The sequence below is a fragment of the Scyliorhinus canicula genome, chromosome 3 (genome assembly GCF_902713615.1).
Source record: "Scyliorhinus canicula chromosome 3, sScyCan1.1, whole genome shotgun sequence".
Classification (NCBI taxonomy): domain Eukaryota; kingdom Metazoa; phylum Chordata; class Chondrichthyes; order Carcharhiniformes; family Scyliorhinidae; genus Scyliorhinus; species Scyliorhinus canicula.
Genome location: NC_052148.1, coordinates 135162746 through 135188126, shown reverse-complemented (window position 1 = coordinate 135188126; position 25381 = coordinate 135162746). Strand labels below are relative to the sequence as shown.

The following is a 25381-nucleotide window of genomic DNA, read 5'->3' as shown; positions in this document are numbered from 1 at the left end:
AACATCTAGCTTATTAAAGCCTTCAGTTGGACTACAACCTCGCTTTAGTAGTCATTAATCGTGCATCACTCGGTACACGTGACAATAAACAAATCCAATCTAATCTTGACCTGTTTGAGAACCTCCACTTTAACCTTAGGCCTTTGTTGCTCTCCGCCACGAGCAGCAACTCCACCTCTAACGAGACAAGCCGGTCCTCACGCTGTGTCAAGGTCTTCCCACACCCTTCAGCGTCTCTCCTTGCACTTTCACCGCATTCAATGTCTTCACCAGCTGTTCACGAATCAGGCCCAAAGCCTCCTCAATAGTCGCTTTATAGGCTTCCTTTCCTTGCCCAGCCACTCAAACTGCCTATCTCTTTGCCAAATTCTTCCAGCTCCTGCGCAATAGCAACAGCCAATGCGTCTAGTGTAAAGGGAGCTGTAGCCATCTTCCATCCTTCGGTTTCTTTCAACAAGCTACCCTCCTGCATCTTTTTCGTATTGAGCTTCTTCGACATGCCTCCGTCAGAAAAGAGTCCACCCACTCAACGATCTGGGCTTGAACACCAAAACTCCCTGATAAAACAAGTACAGGGATTAATACAAAGAGCCTGCCTGGAGCCACTTTTTGTGTGTCTTGTTCTTACAAGATGTCACCAGAATTCCCGCCTACTTACGTCTTCTTTTTTTTAAATTCTTTTTTCAGAGTTACAAAGCCAGAGGTCAGGGCCGGGATTCTCCGAGCTCGTGCCGGCTCGGAGAATCGGAGATGACGCCGAGACGGCCCGCAACGTTGGTCCGACGCCGGGACGCGATTTTCTGGCGACCGGAGAATCACCGGCAGCCACGCGCACGCGGTCAACGCGCCACCGGTCGGGGGCCCATGAAAGAGGTCCCTGCGGCGATTCTCCGTGGTCGGCCGATCGAGTTCCCGCCAGCGTGGTTCTAACATGGTTCCACCTGGCGGGAGCTCGGACCCGTGGCCGCGGTGGCTGTCCTGGTTGGCGGGGCGGGGGGGGGGGGATCAGATTCCGGGGAGGCCTCCACGACAGCCAGGTCCGCGATCGGGAGCCACCGGTCGGAGGGCGTGTGTGATCCGGAAGGGGCCTACCTTCTTCCGTGCCCGCCCACTCTGTGGCTCCGCCATGATGCGTGCCGTCGGCGCACAAGTGGCCGCCGCGTGCATGCACGGACCCGCGGTCGGCCGCTGCACACATGGGTGGACCCGCGGCAATCAATGCAGGGCCACGGATGGCAGCTGGGGCAGCGCAGAGCGCTCCAGCACCGTGCTGGCCACCTGCGGGCAACAGAATCGCTGGGCCAAGAAGCCCGTTTACGCCGGCATGAAACAATCCAGTGTTTGCGCCGGCATCAACACTTAGCCGCGTTTTCAGAGAATCCCAGCCCCGAGTGAGGACAGGGGCAAAGCCCTAATCCAATTCCTTGCCTGCTCCAAAAATCAATACAAATTAAATCCAATTCATGGTCCTACAAGTGAGACATACCAGATCCAGGAATTACACCTGACCTCACACTCATCTTAGCCAAAAGGCCGAGAAGCGATTACCTACCTCTTCTATCCAATTAATGTCAGGGTAGTTGAAATTCCCCATGGCTATTATTTTATGTTTTGTACTCAATTTCCCAATTTGCCCACATATTTCTTCCTCCACCTCCTTTCTACTATTAGATGATCTATAGACAAAACCCATGAGTGGGAATGATCCTTCATTACTTTTTATCTCCATCAACCACAATGCAGGTTTCTGTTATTGTAGAGCTAATAACTGCACCCCTCATGCACTAAATTCCCTGAGTTAAGTACTCTAACAAAGCAGTGGTCTGTCGTGCTACTTACTTCCAGCAGGTGCCAGCTCACTGGAAGATGAATTCCAACTTATTTTTGACTTCAGAGCACTTAGATAAGCATTTGGATGGGACAACATGCATAAATAAAACTGATGGGTACACTAATTCAATATCTGGTGCATCGGCAAATCAGTCTGAAATCTTGCATTTAATGTCAAGCAGCATGGACGAGTCCAGGACCAACTCAGCACAGAGCTAGAAGTCCGCTCATTCCAATGTTTAATGTGTGGACAACTCCAGTCGTAGACTTGTGACCCAACCACAATGCAGTATTTGATGGACAATGTCTCCACTTCTATTACAACAAAAGCAGAAACCACCCAATATCTGGATACTGCAATGTATGCCTTGATTGGTCAGTGTACTGATGCCCATCTCTCTCAACTACTGTCTCCATTATTGCAGATGCCAGTGTTCAAGGTGCCTTCCACCAAATCACTAGCATTGCTAAGCCAGTGACTCAGAGAGTGACAATCACTCCATGGGGCATGAGCCTGCTGTGCTTTCTCAGGATGGCAGTGTTTTTCCTTCCATTACTGTCACCACTACCAGTTGCTGTTGCCTGTCAGTCATCCAGCCTAGAACGTCATGACAAGATGGTGCATTCTGAATCTGGGCTTTCTAGGCCCAAAGTTGTTCTAGGTCAGCCTGCAAGGCTATCTGCAGTCTCTCCTATTGAAAATCATATCAAGATAATACATAAGAACTGGCATGGGTTAACTGGCCCTTTGGGTCTGCTCTACTATTCAATAAGATCATGCTTAATCTCCTACCTCAACTGTACTTTTCCACTATATCCCTTAATTCCCTTAGTACCTAAAATTCTATCAATCTTTGTCTTGAATATATTCAACAACTGATCATCCACAGCACTTTAGTCTGGAGAATTCCAAAGGTTCATAGCCCTTGTCAGTGAAGATATGTCTCCTCATCTCAGTCCTAAATGGCCAACCCCATATTCTGAGACTGTGACCCCATGTTTTAGGCTCTCTCCACATTTCCAGTTCCCAGGACCACCATGTGCACAGGAAGTGTCTCCAGCTGTAGCTCCGGGAAGCCTGGGTTTCAGAGCTGGAGCGGTGGCTGGGGAAATTGTGGAGCATCCCTGAGGGGGAGGAGTATCGTGGATAGCATGTATAGGAGGTGATCACACCGTAGGCTAAAACTCCATAGGTAGGAAGGGAATGGGTGACCACCCGACAGTGAAAGAGGACAAGGCAGGCAGCGCAGGAATCCCCTGTGGCCATTCTCCTGCAAAACAAATATACCGCTTTGGATATGGTTGGGGAGATTGACCTCTCAGGGGAAAGTAGCAACAGCCAAATTTGTTGCACTACAGTTGGCTGTGCTACACAGGGGAGGAGTAAAAAATGTGGGAATGCAATAGTTATAGGGGATTCAATTGCGAGGGGAATAGATAGGCGTTTCTGTGACCACAAACTACACTTCAGGATGGTATGTTGCATTCCTGGTGCTAGGATCATGGATGTCTCAGAGTGTCTACAGAGCTTTCTGGAGGGGGTGGGTGAACAGCCAGTAGTTGTGGTACACTTTGGAGCAAATGAAATAGGTTACAAAATGGATGAGGTCCTAAAAGCAGAATATAGTGAGTTAGGAAGTAAGTTGAAAAATAGGACCTTAAAGGTAGTGATCTCAGGGTTACTACCAGTTTCATGTGCAGAAGTAGCAGGATATATCAGATAAATACTTGACTGAAGTGATGGTGCAAGGGAAGGGTTTCAGATTCCTGGGACATTGGGACCAGTCTGGGGGACTAGTACAAACTAGATGGATTACACCTGGAAAGGACCAGGACTGATGTCCTTGGGGGAGCATTTGCTAGTGGTTGGAGAGGGTTAAACTAAAATGGCAGGGGGATGGGAAACCTGTGCACGGAGTCAGAGGAGGAGTAAACACAGACAAGAACAAAAGACAGAAAAGGGAAGAAAAAAAGCGTAGGCAGAGAAATGGAAGACCAGAAGCAAACAGAGCCATAGTGAAAATTAATGGGAATGGGACAATGAATATTAAAAGAACAATCCTAAAGGCTTTGCGCCTTAATGCACAGAGCATTCACAATAAAGTGGATGAATTGATTGTGCAAATAGATGTAAATGGATATGATATAGTTGGGATTATGGTGACTAGGGATGGGATTTAAACATCCAAGGGTATTCAGTATTTAGGAAAAAAATGTGAGACGTGGCATTGCTGAGTAAAGGGGAAATTAACACAATAGTGAGGAAGGATATTAGCTCAAACAATGTGGAATCTGTATGGGTGGAGCGGAGAAACACCTAGGGGCAAAAAACATTAGTGGGGTTGTATATAGACCCCAAAATTGTTGTAGTGATGTTGGGAATGGCATAAACAGAAAATTAGAGATGCAGGTGATAAAGGAGCATCTGTAACTATGGGCAACTTTAATCTGCATATAGATTTGGTAAATCAAATTAGTAACAATACCGTGGAGGAGGAATTCCTGGAGTATTTTCAGGATAGTTTTCTGAACCAGTACATTGAGGAACCAAGTAGACAACAGGCCATCTATACGGAGTATTGTGGCATGAGAAAGGAATAATTTGCATTTAGTTTTGCGAGGCCCCTTGTAGTTGAACGACCTAATATGATAGAATTCTTCATGGAGAGTGGCATCGTTGATTCTGAGATTAGATCCTGAGTCTAAATAAAGGATATTACGATGGTAAGAAGCGTGAGTTGGCTATGATAGATTGGTGGATAGGCAATGCCAAACATTAAAAGGATGCATGGGTGAACATTCCTCTCTGATGCAAAAATAAAACTGGAAAGGTGACCAAACCGTGGCTTACAAGGGAAATTAGAAGTAGTATTAGACCCAAGGAAAAGGCATACAAATTTGCCAGGAAAAACAGCAGGCCTGAGGATTGAGAACAGTTTAGAATTCAGCAAAGGACGACAAAGGGATTGATTAAGATGGGGAAAATAGAGTGTGAGAGTAAGGGAACATTAAAACTAACTGTAAAAGCTTCTATAGATATGTGATGAGAAAAGGTTGGTGAAGACAAATGTAGGTCCCTTAATCAGAAACAGGCGAATTTATATTGGGAAACAAATAAATGGCTGCCCAACTAAATACATACTTTGGTTCTGTCTTCACCAAGGGGCTGTTTAGCACAGGGCTAAATCACTGGCTTTGAAAGCAAGCCAGCAGCACAGTTCGATTCCCATAACAGCCTCCCCGAACAGGCGCCGGAATGTGGCGACTAGGGGCTTTTCACAGTAACTTCACTTGAAGCCTACTCGTGACAATAAGCGATTTTCATTTCATTTCATTTTCATTTCAAAGGAGGACACAAATAACTTAACAAAATGTTGGGGATCACAGGTTTTAGTGAGAGGGAGGAACTGAAGTTAATCATTATTAGTAAGGAAATTATATTGGGAAAATTGATGGAATAGAAGGCCGATGAATCCCCAGGGCCTGATAACCTACATCCCATGGTACTTTTAGGAAGTGGCCCTCGAAATAGTAGATGCATTGTGATCATCTTCCAAGATTCTATAGACTCTGAAACGGTTCCTACAGATTGGAAGGTAGCTCATGTAACTCCACTATTTAAAAAGGGAGGTAAAGAGAAAACACGAAATTATAGACCAGTCAGTCTGATGTTGATAGTGGGGAAAATGCTAAATTTAATTATAAAATATTTTAGAGCAGAGCACTCAGAAAATAGTGGCCGTATTGGAGAGTCAGCATAGATTTATGAAACGGAAGTCATGCTTTACAAATCTAAAGGAATTCTTTGAGGATGTAGTTAGTTGAGTTGACAAAGGGGAGCCAGTGGATGTGGTTTATTTGGATTTTCAGAAGGCTTTCAAAGAGATTAGAGTGTAAAAGTAAAGCACATGGAATGGGGGGGGTAGTGTATTGAGATGGATAGAAAACTGGTTGGCAGACAGGAAACAATGAGTAGCAATAAACATGTTTTTTTTCCAAAAAGCAGGCCAGTGGGTAACTGCAGGGATCAGTACTAGAACAGATATTCACAATATATATATGATTTAGATTAGGTAATTAAGTGTAATATCTCCAAATTCACAGATGACACACAGCTGTGTGGGAGGGCATGCTGTAAGGAGGATGCAGAGACGTTTCATTGTGATTTGGACAAGTTGAGTGAGTGGGCATATGCATGGCGAAAGCAGTATAATGTGGATAAATGTGAGATTATCCACTTTGGTAGCAAAAACGGGAAGGCAGACTATTATCTGAATGGCTGTAGATTAAGAGAGGGGAGGCAGTGGCGTAGTGGTATTGTCACTGGACTAGTAATCCAGAGACGCAGGATCTGGGGTCCCGGCTTCAAATCCCACCACGGCAGATGAATTAAAAGTCTAATGGTGACCATGAAACCATTGCCGATTATCGTAAAAACCCATCTGGTTCTCTTTACCTGGTTTCACTTTATATCCTTACCTACTGGTATTACCATCTGGCCTACATGTGACCCAAACACACAGCGATGTGGTTGACTCTTAACTGCCCCCGACTGAAATAGCCTAGTAAGCTGCTCAGTTCAAGGGCAGTTAGGGATGGGCAACTGGCCCAGCCAGCGACACCCACATTCCAAGAGCAAATAAATGTGCGAGGAGATAAAAGCAAATTACTGTGGATGCTGGAATCAGAAACAAAATCAGAAAATACAGGACAATCTTAGCAGATCTGACAATCTGTAGAAAGAGAGCTATCAAATGTGCAATGGGATTTGGGTGTCCTATTAAACCAGTCACTGAAAGTAAGCATGCAGGTGCAACAGGCAGCAAATGGTATGTTGGCCTGCAAAGTGAGAGAATTTGAGTACAGGAGCAGCAGTCTTACTGCAATTATCCAGGGCCTTTGTGAGACCACACCTGGAATGGTTGTCAATTTACCATTTGTCAATGTACTCTGTCGATTATTATTTTTTTGTCTACTATGTACATTTCCTTGGCTGCAGAAAAATACTTTTCACTCTACTTCATTGCATGTGACAATAAAGCAAAGCAAAACCAAATCAAATATTTGGGCTGCTTTGGTTTCCTTAGCTGGGAAGGGTGTTTTTGCTGTAGACGGAGAGCACCAAAGGTTTACCAGACTGATTCCTGATGTAAGGTTAGGATTATATTCACTGGAGTTTAGAAGAATGAGTGGGGGGGGGATCTCATAGAAACCTATAAAATTCTAACTAGACAGGGTAGATACAGGAAGGCCAGAACCAGAGTTCACAGTCTGATGATACGGAAGACCATTTAGGGCAGAGATGTGGAGACATTTCTTCACCCAAAGAATCATGAACCTGTGGAATTTGTTACCACAGAAAAGAGTTGAGGCCAAAAAATAGTGGGCGGGATTCTCTGTTCGCCAGCACTTGGGGGTTTCCCGACAGCATGAGGCTGGCCCACAATGGGAAACCCCATTGACCAGCCGGCGTAACGGAGAATCCCGCCAGCAGGTCGGGGCAGAAATGTGGTGCAGCGGAGAATCCTTCCCAGTATGTTTTCAAGATGGAGTTAGATAAAGCGAAGGGGATCAAAGTATATAGAGGAAAGCGGGAATAGGTTACTGAGATGGAATACCAGCCAGGATCATATCGAATGACAGAGCAGGCTCGAAGGGCCGAGTGGCCTCCTCCTGCTTCTACCTTTTATGTTTCTATGAATAGCGCTGTTGGGGGTGGGAGTCATAGAATTTACAGTGCAGGAGGCTATTCGGCTCATCGAGTCTGCACCGGCTCTTGGAACGAGCACCTTACCCAAGGTCAACACCTCCACCCTATCCCCATAACCCAGTAACCCCACCCGACACTAAGGGCAATTTATCATGGCCAATCCACCTAACCTGCACATCTTTGGACTGTGGGAGGAAACCGGAGCAAACCCACTCACACAAGGTGAGGATGTACAGTGTAGTAATCCACGAGAGGCAGGAGTTCTGTCACCACACCAATATTTATTTACAATAACGATATTACAGGAGCAGCTACAAACAGTGCTGCTAGCAGTCCAGTCAACTTAAGACTGGCTCACAAGCCTACACAGGTGATTATATGGCCCCCCTCAATGAGCTATCAGTGAGGGAGCCCATACTCCAATTGGCCAACCAATAAAGCCAATTGGAGTTCATTACACCCCTCCCCCCCAAGGTCCGAGGAATTCCTGCCAGCTGGCATTCCTCTGAGCTTCTTCCTGTTCCTCATGTATGGGTCTGTCACCTCTGTCGTCCGCCGGGTCGTTCTCCGAAGTGGGCGGGGTGTACCTTATAGGTGCCCGTCTTTTCCTTGATGACCTCCTTGGAAGTTGTTCTTCCTCCTCCTTGAGGAGAGGTGTCGTGGCGGCCTCGTCGAGTGTGTCCATCTCCGACTCTGATGACTGGTTGACGGGGTCTGGAGAAATTGCTCGGGGCTGGGGTGTGGGTATGCTTTCCGTCTGGGCTATCCCAGCTGGAGGCGGTCCTGCTTCGCATGCCTCCAGGTGTGGTTCTGCTGCCCTTATTTGGTCTAGGTGTTTCTTCAGCACCTTACCTCCTATTAAAATCTCATAGGATATGGGCCCTGTTTGGGACTCTACCGTGCCTTTGACCCACGTTGGTCCATTCCCATAATTCTTGACCCAAACCGGTGCCCCCACCTGGAAACGTCTCTGCTGCCGACTATTATCATGCCCCCTGCATTGGGCCTCCTGATGTTTCTCCACTTTCCCCGTTAAATTTGGGAAAAGGAGACTCAGCCTCTTTCGCAGCCGCCTTCCCATTAAGAGTTCAGCTGGCGGTATGCCAGTTGTGGAATGCGGTGTGGTCCTGTAATCAAACAGCCAGCGGTGGGGGGGGGGGGGGGCTTTGTGTCTATTGAAGCTGCTGGCTGCTTCTTGAGTCCCGCTTTAAGTGTCCGGACCACTCGCTCTGCCAGGCCATTGGTCGCTGGATGGTAAGGGGCCGTTTTGATGTGACGGACTCCGTTTTTCTTCAGGAATTTTCCAAATTCCCCACTTGTGAATGCCGTTCCGTTGTCCGACACCAATACCTCTGGAAGTCCATGTGTTGCAAACGAGGCCCTGAGCTTTTCAATTGTCGATACTGTGCTTGCCGTGTTTACCCGGTGGACGTCCAACCATTTGGAGTGGGCGTCCACTATCACCAAAAACATTGAGCCCATGAAAGGGCCGGCGTGGTCAATATGCAGGCGGGTCCACGGTCTGCCTGGCCATTCCCACGGGTGCAATGGCGCCGCTGGTGGCACTCTTTGCCCCTGTTGGCACTCCTGGCACCGATGTACCAAGGTTGCTATGTCTGTGTCCAAACCTGGCCATCAAACGTAGCTTCGAGCTAGCATCTTCATTTTAGACACCCCTGGGTGTCCGTGATGTAACTCAGTTAAGATTGCCTGACGGCCCTGAGCTGGGACGATTACCCGGACTCCCCATAATATAATACCGTCTTCTACGGTTATTTGGTCCCTTCTGCTCCAGTATGGGTGCATCTGGGGCTCCACTGGTCTTTCCAGTTCCCCTGTTAGCAGTAAATGCTTCATCTTGGCTAAAACTGGGTCTTTTTGCGTCCACAACCGAATATGTTGTGCGTCTACTGGTAGGGTGTCCAAAAAATTTAGAGTCATTACTGTCTCCTCTACTTTTGGTACTTGCGGCGGAGTGTCCGGGAGGGGAAGTCTGCTCAAAGCATCTGCATGTGCTACTCGCGTTCCTGGTCTGTGCTCCAGAACGTATCTATATGCCGCCAGTAGCAACACCCAGCGTTGGATTCTAGCTGATGCAATCGGGGGTATTGACTTGTCTTCTTTTAATAACTCTAATAACGGCTTATGGTCCGTCACTATGGTGAATTTCCACCCGTACAGATACTGGTGAAATTTTTTTACTGCAAATATCACTGCCAGTCCTTCCTTCTCAATTTGGGCGTACTTCCTCTCAGCCATCGCCAAGGTCCTCGAAGCATAGGCTATTGGCCGTTCTTCCCCATGCCTTCCTCTATGGGCTAAGACGGCTCCTACCCCGTAGGGGGATGCATCACAAGTGACCACCAACTCCTTCCTTGGGTCATAATGCTCTAGGACATTTTCGGGTGATAGCTGTTCCTTAATGTCCCTAAATGCTTGGTTTTGGCGGGTGGACCATTTCCATTCTTGCCCCTCTTTTAGTAGCTGGTGGAGGGGTTCTAGGATGAACGCCCTATTTTCAATAAATTTTCCATAATAGGTTACCAACCCTAGAAATGATCGTAACTCCTGGACCGTGGTGGGGGCTTGGGCTTCTTTCATTGCCCTTACTCTGTCTTCTAATGGATGCAAGCCTGACTCGTCTACTTTATATCCCAGGTACGTCCCTTGTGGGGCCAGAAAAACACATTTTTCCCTTTTAGCCGTACGCCTGCCTTTGCGAAACGCCTGAGCACTTCCTCCAGGTGTTCCCCGTTTGTCCTACCCGTGATTAAGACATCGTCCAAATAAATCGCCACCTGCAGTAGTCCCTGCAGCATATTTTCCATCGTATGCTGGAATATAGCGCAGGCTGATGACACTCCAAAAGGTAGCCTAGTATAACAAAAAAGGCCCTTCAGGGTGTTGATCGTAGCGAACTTCTGGGAGCCCTTGTCCAGTTTTAACTGCAGGTAGGCGTGGCTCATGTCTAGTTTCGTGAACAAAAGCCCACCTGCCAATTTGGCATACAGGTCGTCTATTTTCAGGATTGGGTATTTGTCCAGCAGTGCGTATTTGTTTACCGTCTGTTTGAAATCTCCACAGAGACGTATCGAGCCGTCTGGCTTCAAAATTGGTACCACCAGCGCTGCCCATTCCGAGAATTGTACTGGTCTGATAATGCCGTCGCGCCGCAACCTTTCTATTTCGTCATCTACTTTCTTCCTTAATGCAAAAGGTACCGGCCTGGCCTTACAAAATTTCGGAAGGGCTTCTCGGTCCACGTGCAAAGTTGCTTTGGCACCTATGATTTCCCCCAAACCTTCCTGGAAGACCTCCGGGTATTTTTGGAGTACTCCACTCAACAGCCCGCTTCCACTCTGGAAAATTTTCATCCAATCTAATTTTAGGTCTTCCAGCCAGTTCCGTCCAATTAAGCTCGGTCCGAAGCCCTCTACTATCGTCAACGGTAATCTGAGCAATTGTTTCTCATATTCCACAGGTACACGAGTCGTGCCTAGAACTTCCAGGGGTTCCCCCGTGTAGGTTTTAAGTTTCGTCGATGTTTTTGTTAGGGTTAGTGGCTGGAGTCCATCTTTGATTTTTCTAAATGCTGCCACTCCCATTACTGATACGGCCGCACCCGTGTCTATTTCCATTATTGTCGGCCGCCCATTCACCCATGGGGTAATCCTAATGGGTTCTGCTTTCTTCGTTGTAATATTATGTAATTGTTCCCCTTCGGAGGAGGATGGGGCGTCTAGATTGTGTACTTCCCTGCGTCCCCACCTGCTATTCCTCTTTTGCCACCTCATTCTAGGGTTTCTGTCGTTGTTACCCAACTCTGTCTGGTGCCAGAAACAGTCCTTCTCTGTTGGGGGAGCCTCAGCCGGTACTTCCCTCTGTCTCCAGTTAGTCCTGACAGACTTGGGGTCAGTTCTGGGGTTTTCCTTTTTCCCTCTATTCCTCAGGTTTTTCCTGAGAGCGGCTATCGGGTAGCAGGACCCGTTGTGGTAGTCCCTCTCACAGGTATCTACCTCCATTGACGTGCCCTGTAGTTTCTGCGCCCCACTTGCTGCCTTTTCTAGGGACAGTGCGAGCTGTAACGCCTGCCTGCAGTCTAGCTCCGTTTCTGCCAACAGGCGATTCTGTATTGTGAGGTCGTTTATACCACACACTAACCGGTCCTGAAGCATTTAATTTAGCATCGGGCAGAACTCACATTTTTCCGCCAGCCTTCTCAGGCGGGTCAAGAAATTCGTGACCGACTCCCTGTCTTCCCGCTTCGCTGTGTAGAATCTGTACCTGCGCAAAATGAGGGGTGGTTTTGGGTCGTAGTGCTCTTTCACCAATTCCGTTACTTCTTGGAAAGTTTTCGTGTCCGGCGTATCGGGATAAGTCAGACTACGTATAATGGCGAAAGTGGAGGGTCCGTACGCCGACAGCAGGATAAGCCATCTCCTTTCGTCCGTCAGTATATCATTTGCCCGGAAGAAGTAATACATTCTCTCCACATACTGGGACCAGTCCTCAATAGCCAGGTCGAATGCCTCTAACCTCCCAAAAAGCATTTTTTAAATGGCAAGGCTTACCCTCAGAGTGCGGCAGCTGGTCTCCGCAAAATTCGCAGTTTACCTCGTCGCCACTGTAGTAATCCACAGGAGGCAGGAGTTCTGTCACCACACCAATATTTATTTACAATAACGATATTACATGAGCAGCTACAAACAATGCTGCTAGCAGTCCAGTCAACTTAAGACTGGCTCACAAGCCTACATAGGTGATTATATGGGCCCCCTCAATGAGCTATCATTGAGGGAGCTCATACTCCAATTGGCCAACCAATAAAGCCAATTGGAGTTAATTACATGCAGACTCCGCACTGACAGTGACCCAAGCCAGAATCGAACCTGGACCCTGGAGCTGTGAAGCAATTGTGCTACCCACGATGCTACCGTGCTGCCCCATCCTTGCTGTGAACATGTGCACAGCTTTGTAAAGAGAAGATGTTAGCGAGAGAGTCGAAGTCCAAGGTGCTGACCATTCCACAAGTTGCCTACTCTGCACAATGTCCATGTTCCCTGCACCCCTGCTAGCGCCCCCCTCCCCAGAAGCATTCCCACCCACCGCCAAATTGCAGCCAAAATGGCGCTAAGGAGCTGAACTTTGCAGCCTTTCTTTAGCCCCATAAATCCGAGTTGACCTACGGAGAGTTTCCAGCACTTTGTTTTCAAGGGTCTGAGAGTTGATTTTCCGAACAGACAGGTTTAAGGATGCCGATCACCTTTCTGCCGTCCGGGCGATGGCTGGTTGCCACGGTGACCGGACGCACTCGCCGCGTTGCACGGTGGGAAGGCAAGGGGCCTGGTGGCGCATGCGCACACGGCCGACGCGGCGGAGCCCGGGAGAAGTGATCATTGAACAAAATCAAGGCAGAGATGAAGGTGAGAGAGAGGAGCTGCTCCGATATCAACTCGTTAGGGGAAGACTAATGCGCGTTAATAATTTCTGCATTGTCTATTCCTGTCTCTGTCCTCACTGCATTTCAGCTGGACAGATGAGCCACCCACCGCAATTTGCTAAGGCCTTACCCCCCCCCCCCCCGCGGTTACCATGGAGACGGGCCTGATCGACTTTAATAAACTTTAGTCTCTGAAAATATTCCTGCCGAGACGCGGTGATAACTGCCTCCCCCGGTAGGCACATCTCGAACCGCATTCCTATCTACTGCACTCCCCACTTACCTCTCACCCACTCCCAGCGCGTCCGTCACCCGCCCATCTTTCATTTATCCCTAACCGCACTCACTAGCAGTCCCCATCTCTCCATCCCATCCCCTCACTTCCCTACTCCGATAACTCCTTTTCCCCACACTCTCATCTTCCCACACCGTGCACGCCTTTCCCCCTACACTCCTTACAGAAGGTCCAGGAGTCGAAGATACTGGTCTAGTGATCCGAGAACTGGTCTAACTAATCTGGAGACATAGACATAGACATAGAACAGTACAGCACAGAACAGGCCCTTCGGCCCTCGATGTTGTGCCGAGCAATAATCACCCTACTTAAACCCACGCAACCCATATACCCGTAACCCAACAATCCCCCCATTAACCTTACACTACAGGCAATTTAGCATGGCCAATCCACCTAACCCGCACATCTTTGGACTGTGGGAGGAAACCGGAGCACCCGGAGGAAACCCACGCACACACGGGGAGGACGTGCAGACTCCACACAGACAGTGACCCAGCCGGGAATCGAACCTGGGACCCTGGAGCTGTGAAGCATTGATGCTAACCACCATGCTACCGTGAGGCCCCAAACATGAGTTCGCATTCTCTATAGCTCGTCGGCAATTTAAATGCAGTTACTTAAATAAATCTAAAGTGGAAAGGTAGTGACAATAGTGGTAACCATGAACTAATAGATTGTCAACTGTTTTTTGAATAGAATTTGTAGTCCTTAGCTCGTCTGATCTATACTGGACTGGATGCCCACAACAATGTGGTTAACTCTTCACTGCTCTGAATTAGCCTGGCAAGTTATTCAGTTATATTAAACCCCTAACAAAACGTCTAATCTGAATAACACTAGACCATCTAGTCTTGACCTAGTTTCAGATTCAGACAGAACAAACGCACATTCTGTTCAATTGAGCCTGCAATTCTTTCTAGCATCTCCAGTTACGTACCAAAATTGGGAGCACTGTCCCACATACTCGTACAAATGTGTCTTCCATCCAACATCCCAGTCTTGTCCATTACCATGCCTGGAAATGCTCTATCCCACTGGCAGGACAGACCCGCCAGATGTGGTGGCATAGTGGTATTCAAATTGGAGGAAATGAATCTGGGGGTCCTCAAATTTGACTCCAGACCCCCATGAAATCTCATGCATCAGGTCAGACTTGGGCAATAAAATCTGACGATTACCACTGCTATCCATCGCTCAGCTGATGAATCAATGTTTCTTTATGTTGGACACCACTTGGCAGAGGCATTAATGAGAGCAAGGACACAGAATGCACTCTAGCTGGGTGATTTCAATGTCCATCACCAAGTGGCTCTGTCACACCACTACTGACTTAGCTGGCCGACACCTGAGGGACAAAGCTGCCCTACTGGGTCTGTAGCAGGTATTGAGGGTGCCAATAAGAGGTAAAAACCTACTTCATCTCATCCTCACTGATCTACCTAATACAGATGTAAATGTCTGCGGTATTATTTGTGGGAGTGGCCACTGTACAGCCATTGTGGGAAAGCGTTCTGATGTGTTATGTGGCAATACCACTGTGCTAAATGCGATAGATTCAGAACAGATCTAGTAGCTCTAAACTGGACACCCATGAGGTGCTGTAGGCCATCAACAACAGCATGTATTTGTAAATGGTGGTGGGAAATTAAGCAATAGATGTTGGAGTTCTATGAACAGCCTCAACGTCAGTGGTGGCAGAGTTTAGCATGTGAGTGGAACATTTGTGCTGAATGGATGGTCAGTTTTGGCATCCCTCAGAAGTCCCATCATCATAGAAGCCAGTCTTCAGCCATTTGAATTCACACCAGGCCTCATTACCGCCCCGACCCAAAAATCGACAAACCGGTTGAATTCCAGATGTGAGGTGAAAGTGACGACTCTTCACACCAAAGCAGCATTTGACCAAGTGTGGCATCAAGGAACCTTAGTAACACTAAAGTCAATAGGAATTGAGGAAATCTCTTCACTCGCTGGACTCTTATCTAGCACAGAAGTGGGTAGGGTACCAATAAATTATCCTGGATGATGTTACCTTCCTGAGTGTTGGAGCTGCGCTTATCCAGGCAAGTGGAGTGCATTCCATTGCAATAATACAAAATAAAAATTCTGAAGATGCTGGAAATCGGAAATAAAAAGAGGAAGTGCTGAACAGGTCAGGCAGGCAGGTTCTAATGAAAGGTCATCCATATGGCTCTCTATATATGCTGCCTGCCTTGTTGAGTCATTCTAGCATTTTCTGTTTGTATTCCATTACACTCCTGACTTGTGCTTTGTAGATGGTTGTCAGAAGGTGAGTAAATTGCTGCAGAATAGCCAGCTTCTGATCTGCTCTTGTAGCAACAGTGTTTATATGGTTAGTCTTGTTAACCTTCTGATTGTTGAAGTCCAATCATCTTAGCCACAGGAGATCACTGCAGGATTTCCTCAGGAAAGTGCCCTAGGCCCAACCATCTTTAGCTGCTTCTTCAATTATCTTCTCCATCATACTGTCAAAAGTAGGGGTATTATTTGATGGTTGCCGTGTTTAGTTCCATTTCAATTCCTCAGGTAATGAAGAAGTCTGTGCCCACATTCAGCATAACCTAGATGACATTCAGACTTCGGCTGATTAGTGACAAAATAGCTTTCATGCTACCCATAAGCGAGGTACTTACGAACAAGCAAGAGTCTGCATACTTCCCCTTGACAATCAATGGTGGTTCCATCATATCTCCCACCATTGACATCTTGGGGGGGGGGGGGGGTCATCATTTGTCCATTTTTCACTTCCCATCCTGCATGACCATCTCCAGCCATGTTATTTGTGACTGATTTGGTGACACTCACCTCTGATTAAGAAAGTTGTGGATTCTCATTCCAGGTTTGGACTTAAGAACATAATCTAGGCATGTGCTTCATTCCAATATTGAGACATGGATAATCACATATGTCATCTTTTGGGTTGAATTATTAAACCAAAATTACATTTGCCTATTTAAGTGGATGTAAAAGATTCTGCATCAATATATGAAGAAGAATAAAGAATATTCAGTGCCTTTTTATCAACACAACTGAAAACAAATCCTTGTTTGATATTTTGCAGTGCTTCTGTGTGTACGTTGGGTGATGTCTTCTACATAATAACATCACCTACATTTCAGAAAAAAATGTTCTGCGAGATGTCTTGAGGTTGAGATGATGCACAATGTAGTTGCTGATTTAATCTTACAGTTCTAGCCTAAGAATACCAATATCCTTTCTTACCTTTTCATCATTACACATTTCCTCCTGGAGTCAACCTGTCTGCAGTTAATTTTGACATGTGTTGACGTAAATTTTCTCAGTGATCACCTCTATACTGTCAGGCCTCTTGTCCAACATACAGTCATGGGTGAGTCCAAACCTCCCTCAGCTAAACATCTGGAAGACTGAGCTGCTTAAATTTGGCACCAACTAACAACACTAACCTTGTTCGAATTTCATTACACAATTTGGCTGCTTACCCTGAACTGCGTTTCAAGTCCTTTTATCATCAACAACTTGTGTTTATATAATGCTTCTTGTTGGTTGAAGACATCTTGGGTGAGTTATACTTCAGGAAGATGTTGAAAATGGGTAAATGAGAGATGGAAAGGCTACGTGAAGACATTAAGGCACAGCAGGAGGGTTTTAAGGTGAATTCCGAAAGAAGGAAATGTGATGGTAAATCAAACAGAATTTGGTTGACTGGGAGTTTGGAGAGGATGGGAATAGAAAACTTAGTGCAGATATGGATGTGGGCACTTTTGTAGATTTACGTGAGACACAGTGATGAGGTTGGGAGTAGGAGTGGAGCCCAAAGAAGGGTTTTTACCAATGACGTGATGTGGGCAAATAAGCTGAGCTTGGAGCCAAGCAGAATTGCAAGACAACTGGGCAGTTTGATGACATCAAGGCAAGAACCACTCACAGTGGCTGAAGAGAATGGGCTCGATTCTCTGATTTTGAGGCTATGTTTCTCACATGGTGTGGGAAAGGTGGCGTTTTATGACAGATAAAATGGCATAAAACGGCCACCCATACTCCGTTTGACTGAGGGCTAGATCAAGGCAGTGCAGAGTGCCCGGCTCTAGCTGCCAATACGGCCCGGAGAATTGCCGGGTCTGTGGCCGCGCACATGGGCATGGCGGCGGCCTGCAGCGGACGCAACTTGCAACATGGCACCAGCCATTCGGGGACCTGGTCTGTGAAATAGTGCCCCACCTTTGGCTGGCTCACGCGCTTTGGGCTACCCCCCCCAACAGTGTTCCCAGCCCCTGGCAAAGTCCCCCCTGTGGCAGCGCGGGACTAAGTCTGCAGCCTCCACGCCGAGTTCCCGATGGATGAGACCACACGAAGATGAGCAACGCTGTCGGGAACTTGGCCAGTCGGGGGCAGAGCATCGTGAAAGCGGCGCCGCCCCGGATTTGGTCGTGAATGAGGATTCTCTGGCCGATCGCCGAATGCGATTTCAGCGTCGGCGACCGGAGAATCCCGCCTATATGTTTTTTCCCCTCCCAATCTTTAACTGGGGTTAGTTTTGACTTATTCAGGCTTTGATAGCAATTTGAAAATGCATCGATAATACGTCCATCATTAAGACTATCCAGGAACCTCTGTCGTATTGTCAACATCCACTCTTCACTCTATTGGAGCTTTAGCCCTGTATTCATTAGCTACACTTATTTTATTTTTCCTCTAGCACCCTCTGCTGGTCTCATGATTTCCATCCTTCTCAAACTCCAATTTGTCCCTAACTTTACTACCCACAATAGGTCTTTGCCTATCTACATCACTGTTCGTCAATATGAGTACACCCTGCCTGCCCTGTCCCCACCTTCGAAACCCATCAGAACAAACCACACACCATGCAGCAGGATTTGGATGACATGAAGGCAGCCCCTAATCAAGGACAGTGCTCTTTTGAGTGCAAGAACCCTCTCATGCACCTCCAGCGCTCTTCTAAATGTATCCTGCAGTCCTTCGAAGTGAACTCTAATGACCGGCACCACAGAGCTACAATTCTCAATCAAGGCAACATCTTTGGTAGCTATCATCTGATGCACACAGCACCACCAAGACAATACCCCGCACCTGCCCCACTACAAGCTGGGCCCCACTCCAGCCCACTCCGACCACCACGAACAATTGAGGATTTTAGCATTTTGTCATGTTTCTTTTTCACAAAAAACCCAATCAGGAGCTCCTAGGAGCATGGTGCAAGCCATGTAGCCCAAGGAAAAATACGTATGGAATCAGGATGAAACGACAGAGTAAAAGATGAGCAGAGCCGGAGCCATGTGAGCATGGTAAAATCCATGCTCACATCATGTGGTGTGGATTTCACCTTTTCCAACATTAACCTCATTCCAGCATCAGCTCAAGAGAAATACTGGCATCCAGCAACAACGACATAACCAAACAGACTAAGCAGCCACTCGCATTGAAGGAAACCAGGAAGTAAAAAGCACTGATTATCCTTTTTTTTAAATGATTTTACAGAGAACAAAATAACGATCAGGATATACGCAAACATAGTTTGGAATAAGGGAGGAGCTGAAATGTTATAAACTTAAAACATAATAATTGTTATTTGGTGGCAATTGCTATGGTTAGCACTGCTGTCTCATTGCACCACACAGCCGTGTTTGATTCTGGCCTTGGGTAGCTGTGTGGAGTTTGCAGGTTATCCATTTGTATGTGTAGGTTTCCTCCCACTGTCCAAAGATGTGCAAGTTAGGTGGCTTGGCCTTGCTAAATTGCCCCCTAGTGTCCAAAGATATGCAGGTTAACTGGCTTATGGGGTTAGGATGGGAGAGTGAGTGCTCTTTCGGAGGGATGGTGCAGACTCAATGGGTCGAATGACCTTCTTTTAAACTAGGGGTTCTATGGATTAAGTTCTTTAATAATAATGGAGAAATTGAGACATGACATTCCACAAATATAAAAATTAGCTTTTCAGGACTAGAGAGGTTGTTCAGAATTAATTATGAACTTAGTACACTGTTTAAAAATCCAGTTACACCTCATTCAGCATTACTTTATCAAGGGTTTTTATATTGAGACTAACGACATAAAAGTTGAAGTTCCCATCAATTTAAGTGATTTCTTAGACTTGTTAGATTTCTGCAGGGGCATAAACCATGCACCCTGTAGAGGAATGGGACATCACTGGCAACTTCCTGATTTTTTTCATTTATCTGTGTATCTGCTGGAAGTTGCTCCAGTTTCACAATTGTGATGATTAAATTCTCAGTGTTCATCTGTCATTATTAGAACCATAATATTCAGGCTATTGTTATCTTTGGTCATTGAGCAACGTTTGGTGATAAACAACTAGGCAGGTGTGCTGCAATTGCAGCCTCCCCTTCTGCTTTAAGGGTTTGGAGATGATAATTGTACTAAGAAAATGGTTTGGATAATGCTGTGGTATAGTGAGTGTCAGGAGAGAGCAAGATCAGTGAAGGCAGAGGCAAGGGAGATAGTGTAATTCAAGGGTAGAGTATAATTTAGAGGATACATTTCTGCATAAGTAATTTGTTCCACATTTCATCTGAGAATACATGATGCTGGGAGTGAAAGGTTTTCTATTCATAAGCATGAACAATTTTTTTAATGTTTTGCAGTTGGGGTGAGATGTACAAAGTTGGAGGAATCAAGGAAAATTAAGAATAATTCCAAAGTACATGAGCAAGATGGCTGAAAGCTGGGGTACAGAGAAGGGAAGGGAAACATAGAAGGATATATTGGCCTTGAAGGAATTGCAGTTGACTATTAAGAAAGGTGACAGGGAACTCAGAAAATAATAGACCCGTTAGCCTAAGGTCTGTTATTGGGTAATTGCCTGAATCTATAAATAAGAATAGCATGACCGAATGCCTAAATATTTTCGGCAGTTCAGAGAAAGCAGCCAGCATCCCTGACAAGTCTGATTGAATTCTTTGGAGAAGTGAACAAAACAGTGATTTAGGGGAATGTCTATGGATTTTATTTTTATGGACTTCGGGAAGGCATTTGATAAAACCCCATATCAATTGTTAGCTGCAGGTGAAGCCCATGGGTTCTGAGGGCAAATTATTGACCTGGTTATAATATTGGTTGAGCGGAAGGAGATTGAGCATAGGGATAAACAGCAGGTACCCTAATCGGTGGGATTTGTGTTGGGGCTTCAGCAGTTCCCTGTATTGTGGTAGCATTGTGGTTAGCACAATTGCTTCACAGCTGCAGGGTCCCAGGTTCGATTCCCGGCTTGGGTCCCTGTCTGTGCGGAATTTGCACATTCTCCCCGTGTGTGCGTGGGTTTCCACCAGGTGCTCTGGTTTCCTCCCACAGTCCAAAGATGTGTAGGTTAGGTGATTTGGCCATACTAAATTGCCCTTGGTGTCCAAAATTGCCCTTAGTGTTGGGTTGGGTTATGGGGATAGGTTGGAGGTGTGGACCTTGGGTCGAGTGCTCTTTCCAAGAGCCGGTGCAGACTCGATGGGTCGAATGGCCTCCTTCTGCACTGTAAATTCTATAATGATTTAGATGCTGGATTAGAATGCCAGACATCAAATTTGCTGATGAAACGAAGATGGACGGCATTGTAAGCAATGTAGGTGGAAGCTTAAGTTATTAATATGTCAAGTGGATAAGCAAAAGTGTGTCTGATGGATTTCAGATCAGCAAATGTGGGATCATCTACTTTGGACCTAAAAAGAAATGGTGAAAAGCTAGAAGGACTGGAAATCCAAAGGGACTTGGCGGCCCAGGTACACAGAAAATGAACATAAAGGCTAATGGAGTGCGGGTCTATACATCTAAAGGACTAGAATACAAGGGGTTAGAATCATGCTTTGACTATATAAAGCATACTTGGAGCACTGTGGGCTGCTATAGATATCATATCTTAGGAGAAATATATTGACCTTAGAGGAAGCTCAACATAGATAACTGGACCGCAGGATTAAATCATGAGAAGAAATTGCGTAAATTACTGGCGTATTCCCTGGAAGTTAGAAGGTTTTATAATAATCTTTATTGTTACAAGTAGGCTTACATTAACACTGCAATGAAGTTACTTTGAAAAGCCCCGAGTCGCCACATTCCTGCGCCTGTTCGGGTACACTGAGGGAGAATTCAGAATATCAAATTCACCTAACAGCATGTCTTTGGGGACTATTGGGAGGAAACCGGAGCACCTGGAGGAAACCCACACAGACAGTGACCCAAGCCTGGAATCGAACCTGGGATCCTGGAGCTGTGAAGCAACAGCGCTACCCACTGTGCTACCGTGATTTCAGAGAAGTTTTCAAGATATTAAGAGGAACTGATAGGGTAGATTGGGAGAAACTATTTCTGCTGTCTAGAACAAGGGGGCAAAGCCAAATATATTAGAGTCAGACCTTTAAGGAATGAAATTAGAAAACATTTCATGAAAGGGTTGATAGAAGTTTGAACTTTCTTCTGCAAATGGTAAGTGATGCCAGATCAATTTTTAATTTTAAACCAAATTTGGAAAGATACTTGTTAACAAAATATATGTGGTAAAGGCAGCTGGGTATTTAGAATCCCTGCAGTGCAAAAGAAGGCCATTTGGCCCATCAAGTCTGCACAACACTTAGAAAGAAGAACCTGACCTAGGCCCAAACCCCCGCCCTGTATCCTTACCCTAAGGGACAATTTAGCTTGGACAATCCACCTAGCCTCCACATCTGAGGAAACCCACGCAGACACAGGGAGAAAGTGTAAACTCCACACAGTCACCCAATGCTGGAATTGAACCCGGATCCATGGTGCTGTGAGGCAGAAGTGCTAACCACTGCACCACCCCTTAATGGAGTTATGGAGTTGGTCACAGATCAGTCATGATTGACGAAGCTCGAGGGGCTAAATAGCCTACTGTTCCTATGTCCCTATCATTTTGTCTCAATATTCGCTTTGCAGTGTGAATACTTTTCATTGTTGTTTGTTGGTTATTCGAGTAAATGTAATTCCTGCAGCTAGACAGTACTCAAATCATAGGTTAAAACTCATTTTTTGTCTTTGTAAAAATCTTTGTTTATTGTTCTCTTTCATGTGCAGCGAGTGTTTACCATCTCAGAGAAAATCATTACAGGCAGCCTTGTACAGTATCACTGGCAGAAAACACTGGGAAATTATATATCTGTCACTGGGTAAGCCACTTACATTTACTGCAACTAACCTGCTGGAAGACCAAAATGTTTATCTTCTGGATTCATAGTTAAAGCATTACTGTTGCATATGATTAGTGGCATTGTCTCAATATTATTATTATAATATTAATGTTCCGAGGCAATTTAATTGACATGAATGCCTATTTTGATTGGTTGAATGTTTAGCACAAACATTACACTCAAGATTATCGTATGTTAGGTGGTTATCATGTTTTTGGATTTTACACCAGATATTTCACTCTGGTTTGGTATCATGAACCACTTCTGCAGGAAGATCTCACATTGCCTACGATTCAGTGCACCTTAACCTGAACAATTGCAAGACTAATGGATCAGAGATCACTTCCCACTGTATCCAATTTATTTAAACATATTTGGATTTGGGTTTATTGTCACGTGTGCCAAGGAACAGTGAAAAGTATTGTTCTGCGTACAGTCCTGACAGATTGTTACATACATGAAAAAACATAGGACATACGATGGGTACACAATGTAAATACACAGGCACAGACATCGGGTGAAGCATACAGAGTGTAGTCCTACTCAGTAGAGACGATGCGTGGAGAGATTAATTCAGTCCATAAGAGGGTCATTCAGGAGTCTGGAAACAGTGGGGAAGATGCTGTTTTTTAATCTGTTAGTGTGTGTTCTCAGACGTTTGTATGTCCTGCCCGATAGAAGAGGTTGGAAAGGAGAATAACACAGGTGGGGGGGTCTTTGATTATGCTGCCCGCTTTCCCAAGGCAGCGGGAGTGCCTGTCAATGGATGGGAGGCAGGTTCGCATTATGGACTGGGTTATGTTCACGACTCTCTGTAGTTTCTTGCGGTCGTGGGACGAGCAGTTGCCATACCAGGCTGTGAAGGAGACCGATAGGATGCTTTCTTTGGTGCATCTGTAAAAGTTGGTCAGAGTCAATGTGGACATGCTGAATTTCCTTAGTTTCCTGAGGATGTATAGGTGCTGTTGTGCTTTTTGGTTGTAGCGTTAACGTGGGTGAACCAGGACAGATTGTTGGTGATATGCACACCTAGGAATTTGAAGCTGTCAACCATCTCCACCTCGGCACCATTGATACAGACAGGGGTGTGTACGATACTTTGCTTCCTGAAGTCAGTGACCAGCTTTTTAGTTTTGCTGACGTTGACAGAGAGATTATTGTTGTTACACCACTCCACCATGTTCTCTATCTCCCTTGTGTACACTGACTCATCGTTGTTCGAGATCCAACCCGTTGCGGTTGTGTCATCAGCAAACTTGTAGATAATAATAATTGCTTATTGTCACAAGTAGGCGTCAATGAAGTTACTGTGAAAAGCCCCTAGTCGCCACACTCCGGCACCTGCTCTGGGAGGCCGGTACGGGAATTGAACTTGCGCTGCTGGCATTGTTCTGCGTTCCAAGCCAGCTGTTTAGCCTACTGTGTTAGATGGAGTTGGAGCTTAATTTTGCCACACAATCGTGTGCGTATAGGAAGTGTAGTAGAGGGCTATGTACGCAGCCTTGTGGGGCCCTGGTATTGAGGACTATCGTGGAGGAAGTGTTGCTGTTTATCCTTACTGATTGTAGTCTATAGGTCAGGAAGTCGAAGATCCAGTTGCAGAGGGAGGAGCCCTCTGGTTTCGATTTGAAACCAATAGTAAAAGTGCATAAGTGGTCTGACAGTTAAATACAGTTTACCCATAATAATCTGGCTTAATCATTTAGATTTTTTTAAGAGTGCACATGTAATTGTTTTAAAACTGTTTGGAGACTTGTTTGTTTGTCTTAGGTCAGATCATATGGTGAAGATTTTTGATCGACATGGACATAAAAGAAATGAAATTAACCTTCCAGGGTAAGAACAACAAGCACCATATTCCGAATAGCTGCTTATAAAGTTGCAGAATGCATAATTACATTTTACTTTTTAATTCTACTTCAACTTTGATAATTCAGGGTGGCCTGCTTTGAAATCATGCTGGATTTTCTGACAATATACTTACCATTTAATTTGTGTTTATTAATCAATAATACATGCTAATAATTAAATAGCAAATTTTGAAATGGGCAAGTTCAATAGATGGCTTCCGAGAAAAGGAGTCCAAAATTATAACGCTAAAATTTTGAGAATAAACCTTATTTAATTTTTCTCATGTGTCATCTAGAGTTTGTGTTTCTATGGACTGGGATAAAGATGGAGATGCCTTGGCTGTGATTGCGGACAAATCAAATACCATCTACTTATGGGATGCAAACACGCACAAAACCACGCAGTTGGACAGTGGCATGAGGTGAGCTGACAAATACTGAAGGAAATTTTATTAGTTTGTGTAACTCTTGATTTTTTTCAAAATGTGGACAGGCAGTTAGATACGTGGATCAGATAAAGTTATTTTGAATTTTTCTATCCGTACCAAGGGAGTTCCAGTTTATCTGAATGATAGTTGAAAATATCAAATTACTAAAAGTTCCTCTATTTATATATGTATATACCTGAAATTCTAGCCATTGTGTTTTATAATTAATCAAATATGACTCAAACCCTTATACAGTAATTTTGCAGGTGAATGAATATACCTTTGAAGGATAGTAGACTTGAACAGTTTTTATTACAGTTAATGTAATTTAATATCCATTTTGCTTGAGATAAATGTCATCTGGAGAATTTTTGTTTTTAAATTTAGAGTACCCAAATGTTTTTCCAATTAAGGGGCAATTTAGCATGGCCAATCCACCTGCGCTGCCCATCTTTGGCTTGTGGGGGTGAGTCCCACGCAGACACGGGGAGAATGTGCAAACTCCGCACGGACAGTGACCCGGGGCCGGGATCAAACCTGGGTCACGGCACTGTGCTACCCACTGTGCCACTACGCTGCCCTTCAGAAGAATATTTGTGATAAATTAGTTTCCTATTACAAAGCTAATGCTGAATTGAATTTTTTTAATAGCTCT

The 25381-nt window shown here is 45.5% G+C and overlaps 1 protein-coding gene across 3 annotated transcripts in view; it reads left to right on the top strand.

Moving 5' to 3' along the window:
- wdr19 (WD repeat domain 19) overlaps positions 1 to 25381 on the top strand; it is a 215643-nt gene that overhangs the window by 31829 nt on the left and 158433 nt on the right. Inside the window, exons 1-4 of one of the 3 annotated variants that reach the window (XM_038791400.1) lie at positions 12876 to 12963; positions 22336 to 22427; positions 24219 to 24284; positions 24595 to 24720. In XM_038791400.1, coding sequence (XP_038647328.1) covers positions 12958 to 12963; positions 22336 to 22427; positions 24219 to 24284; positions 24595 to 24720 — 290 coding nt within the window. In that variant the 5' untranslated portion in view covers positions 12876 to 12957. Of the gene's footprint in view, positions 1 to 12875; positions 12964 to 21001; positions 21024 to 22335; positions 22428 to 24218; positions 24285 to 24594; positions 24721 to 25381 lie in introns of those variants that run through there. The other 2 variants (XM_038791402.1, XM_038791401.1) reach the window with 2 other exon arrangements.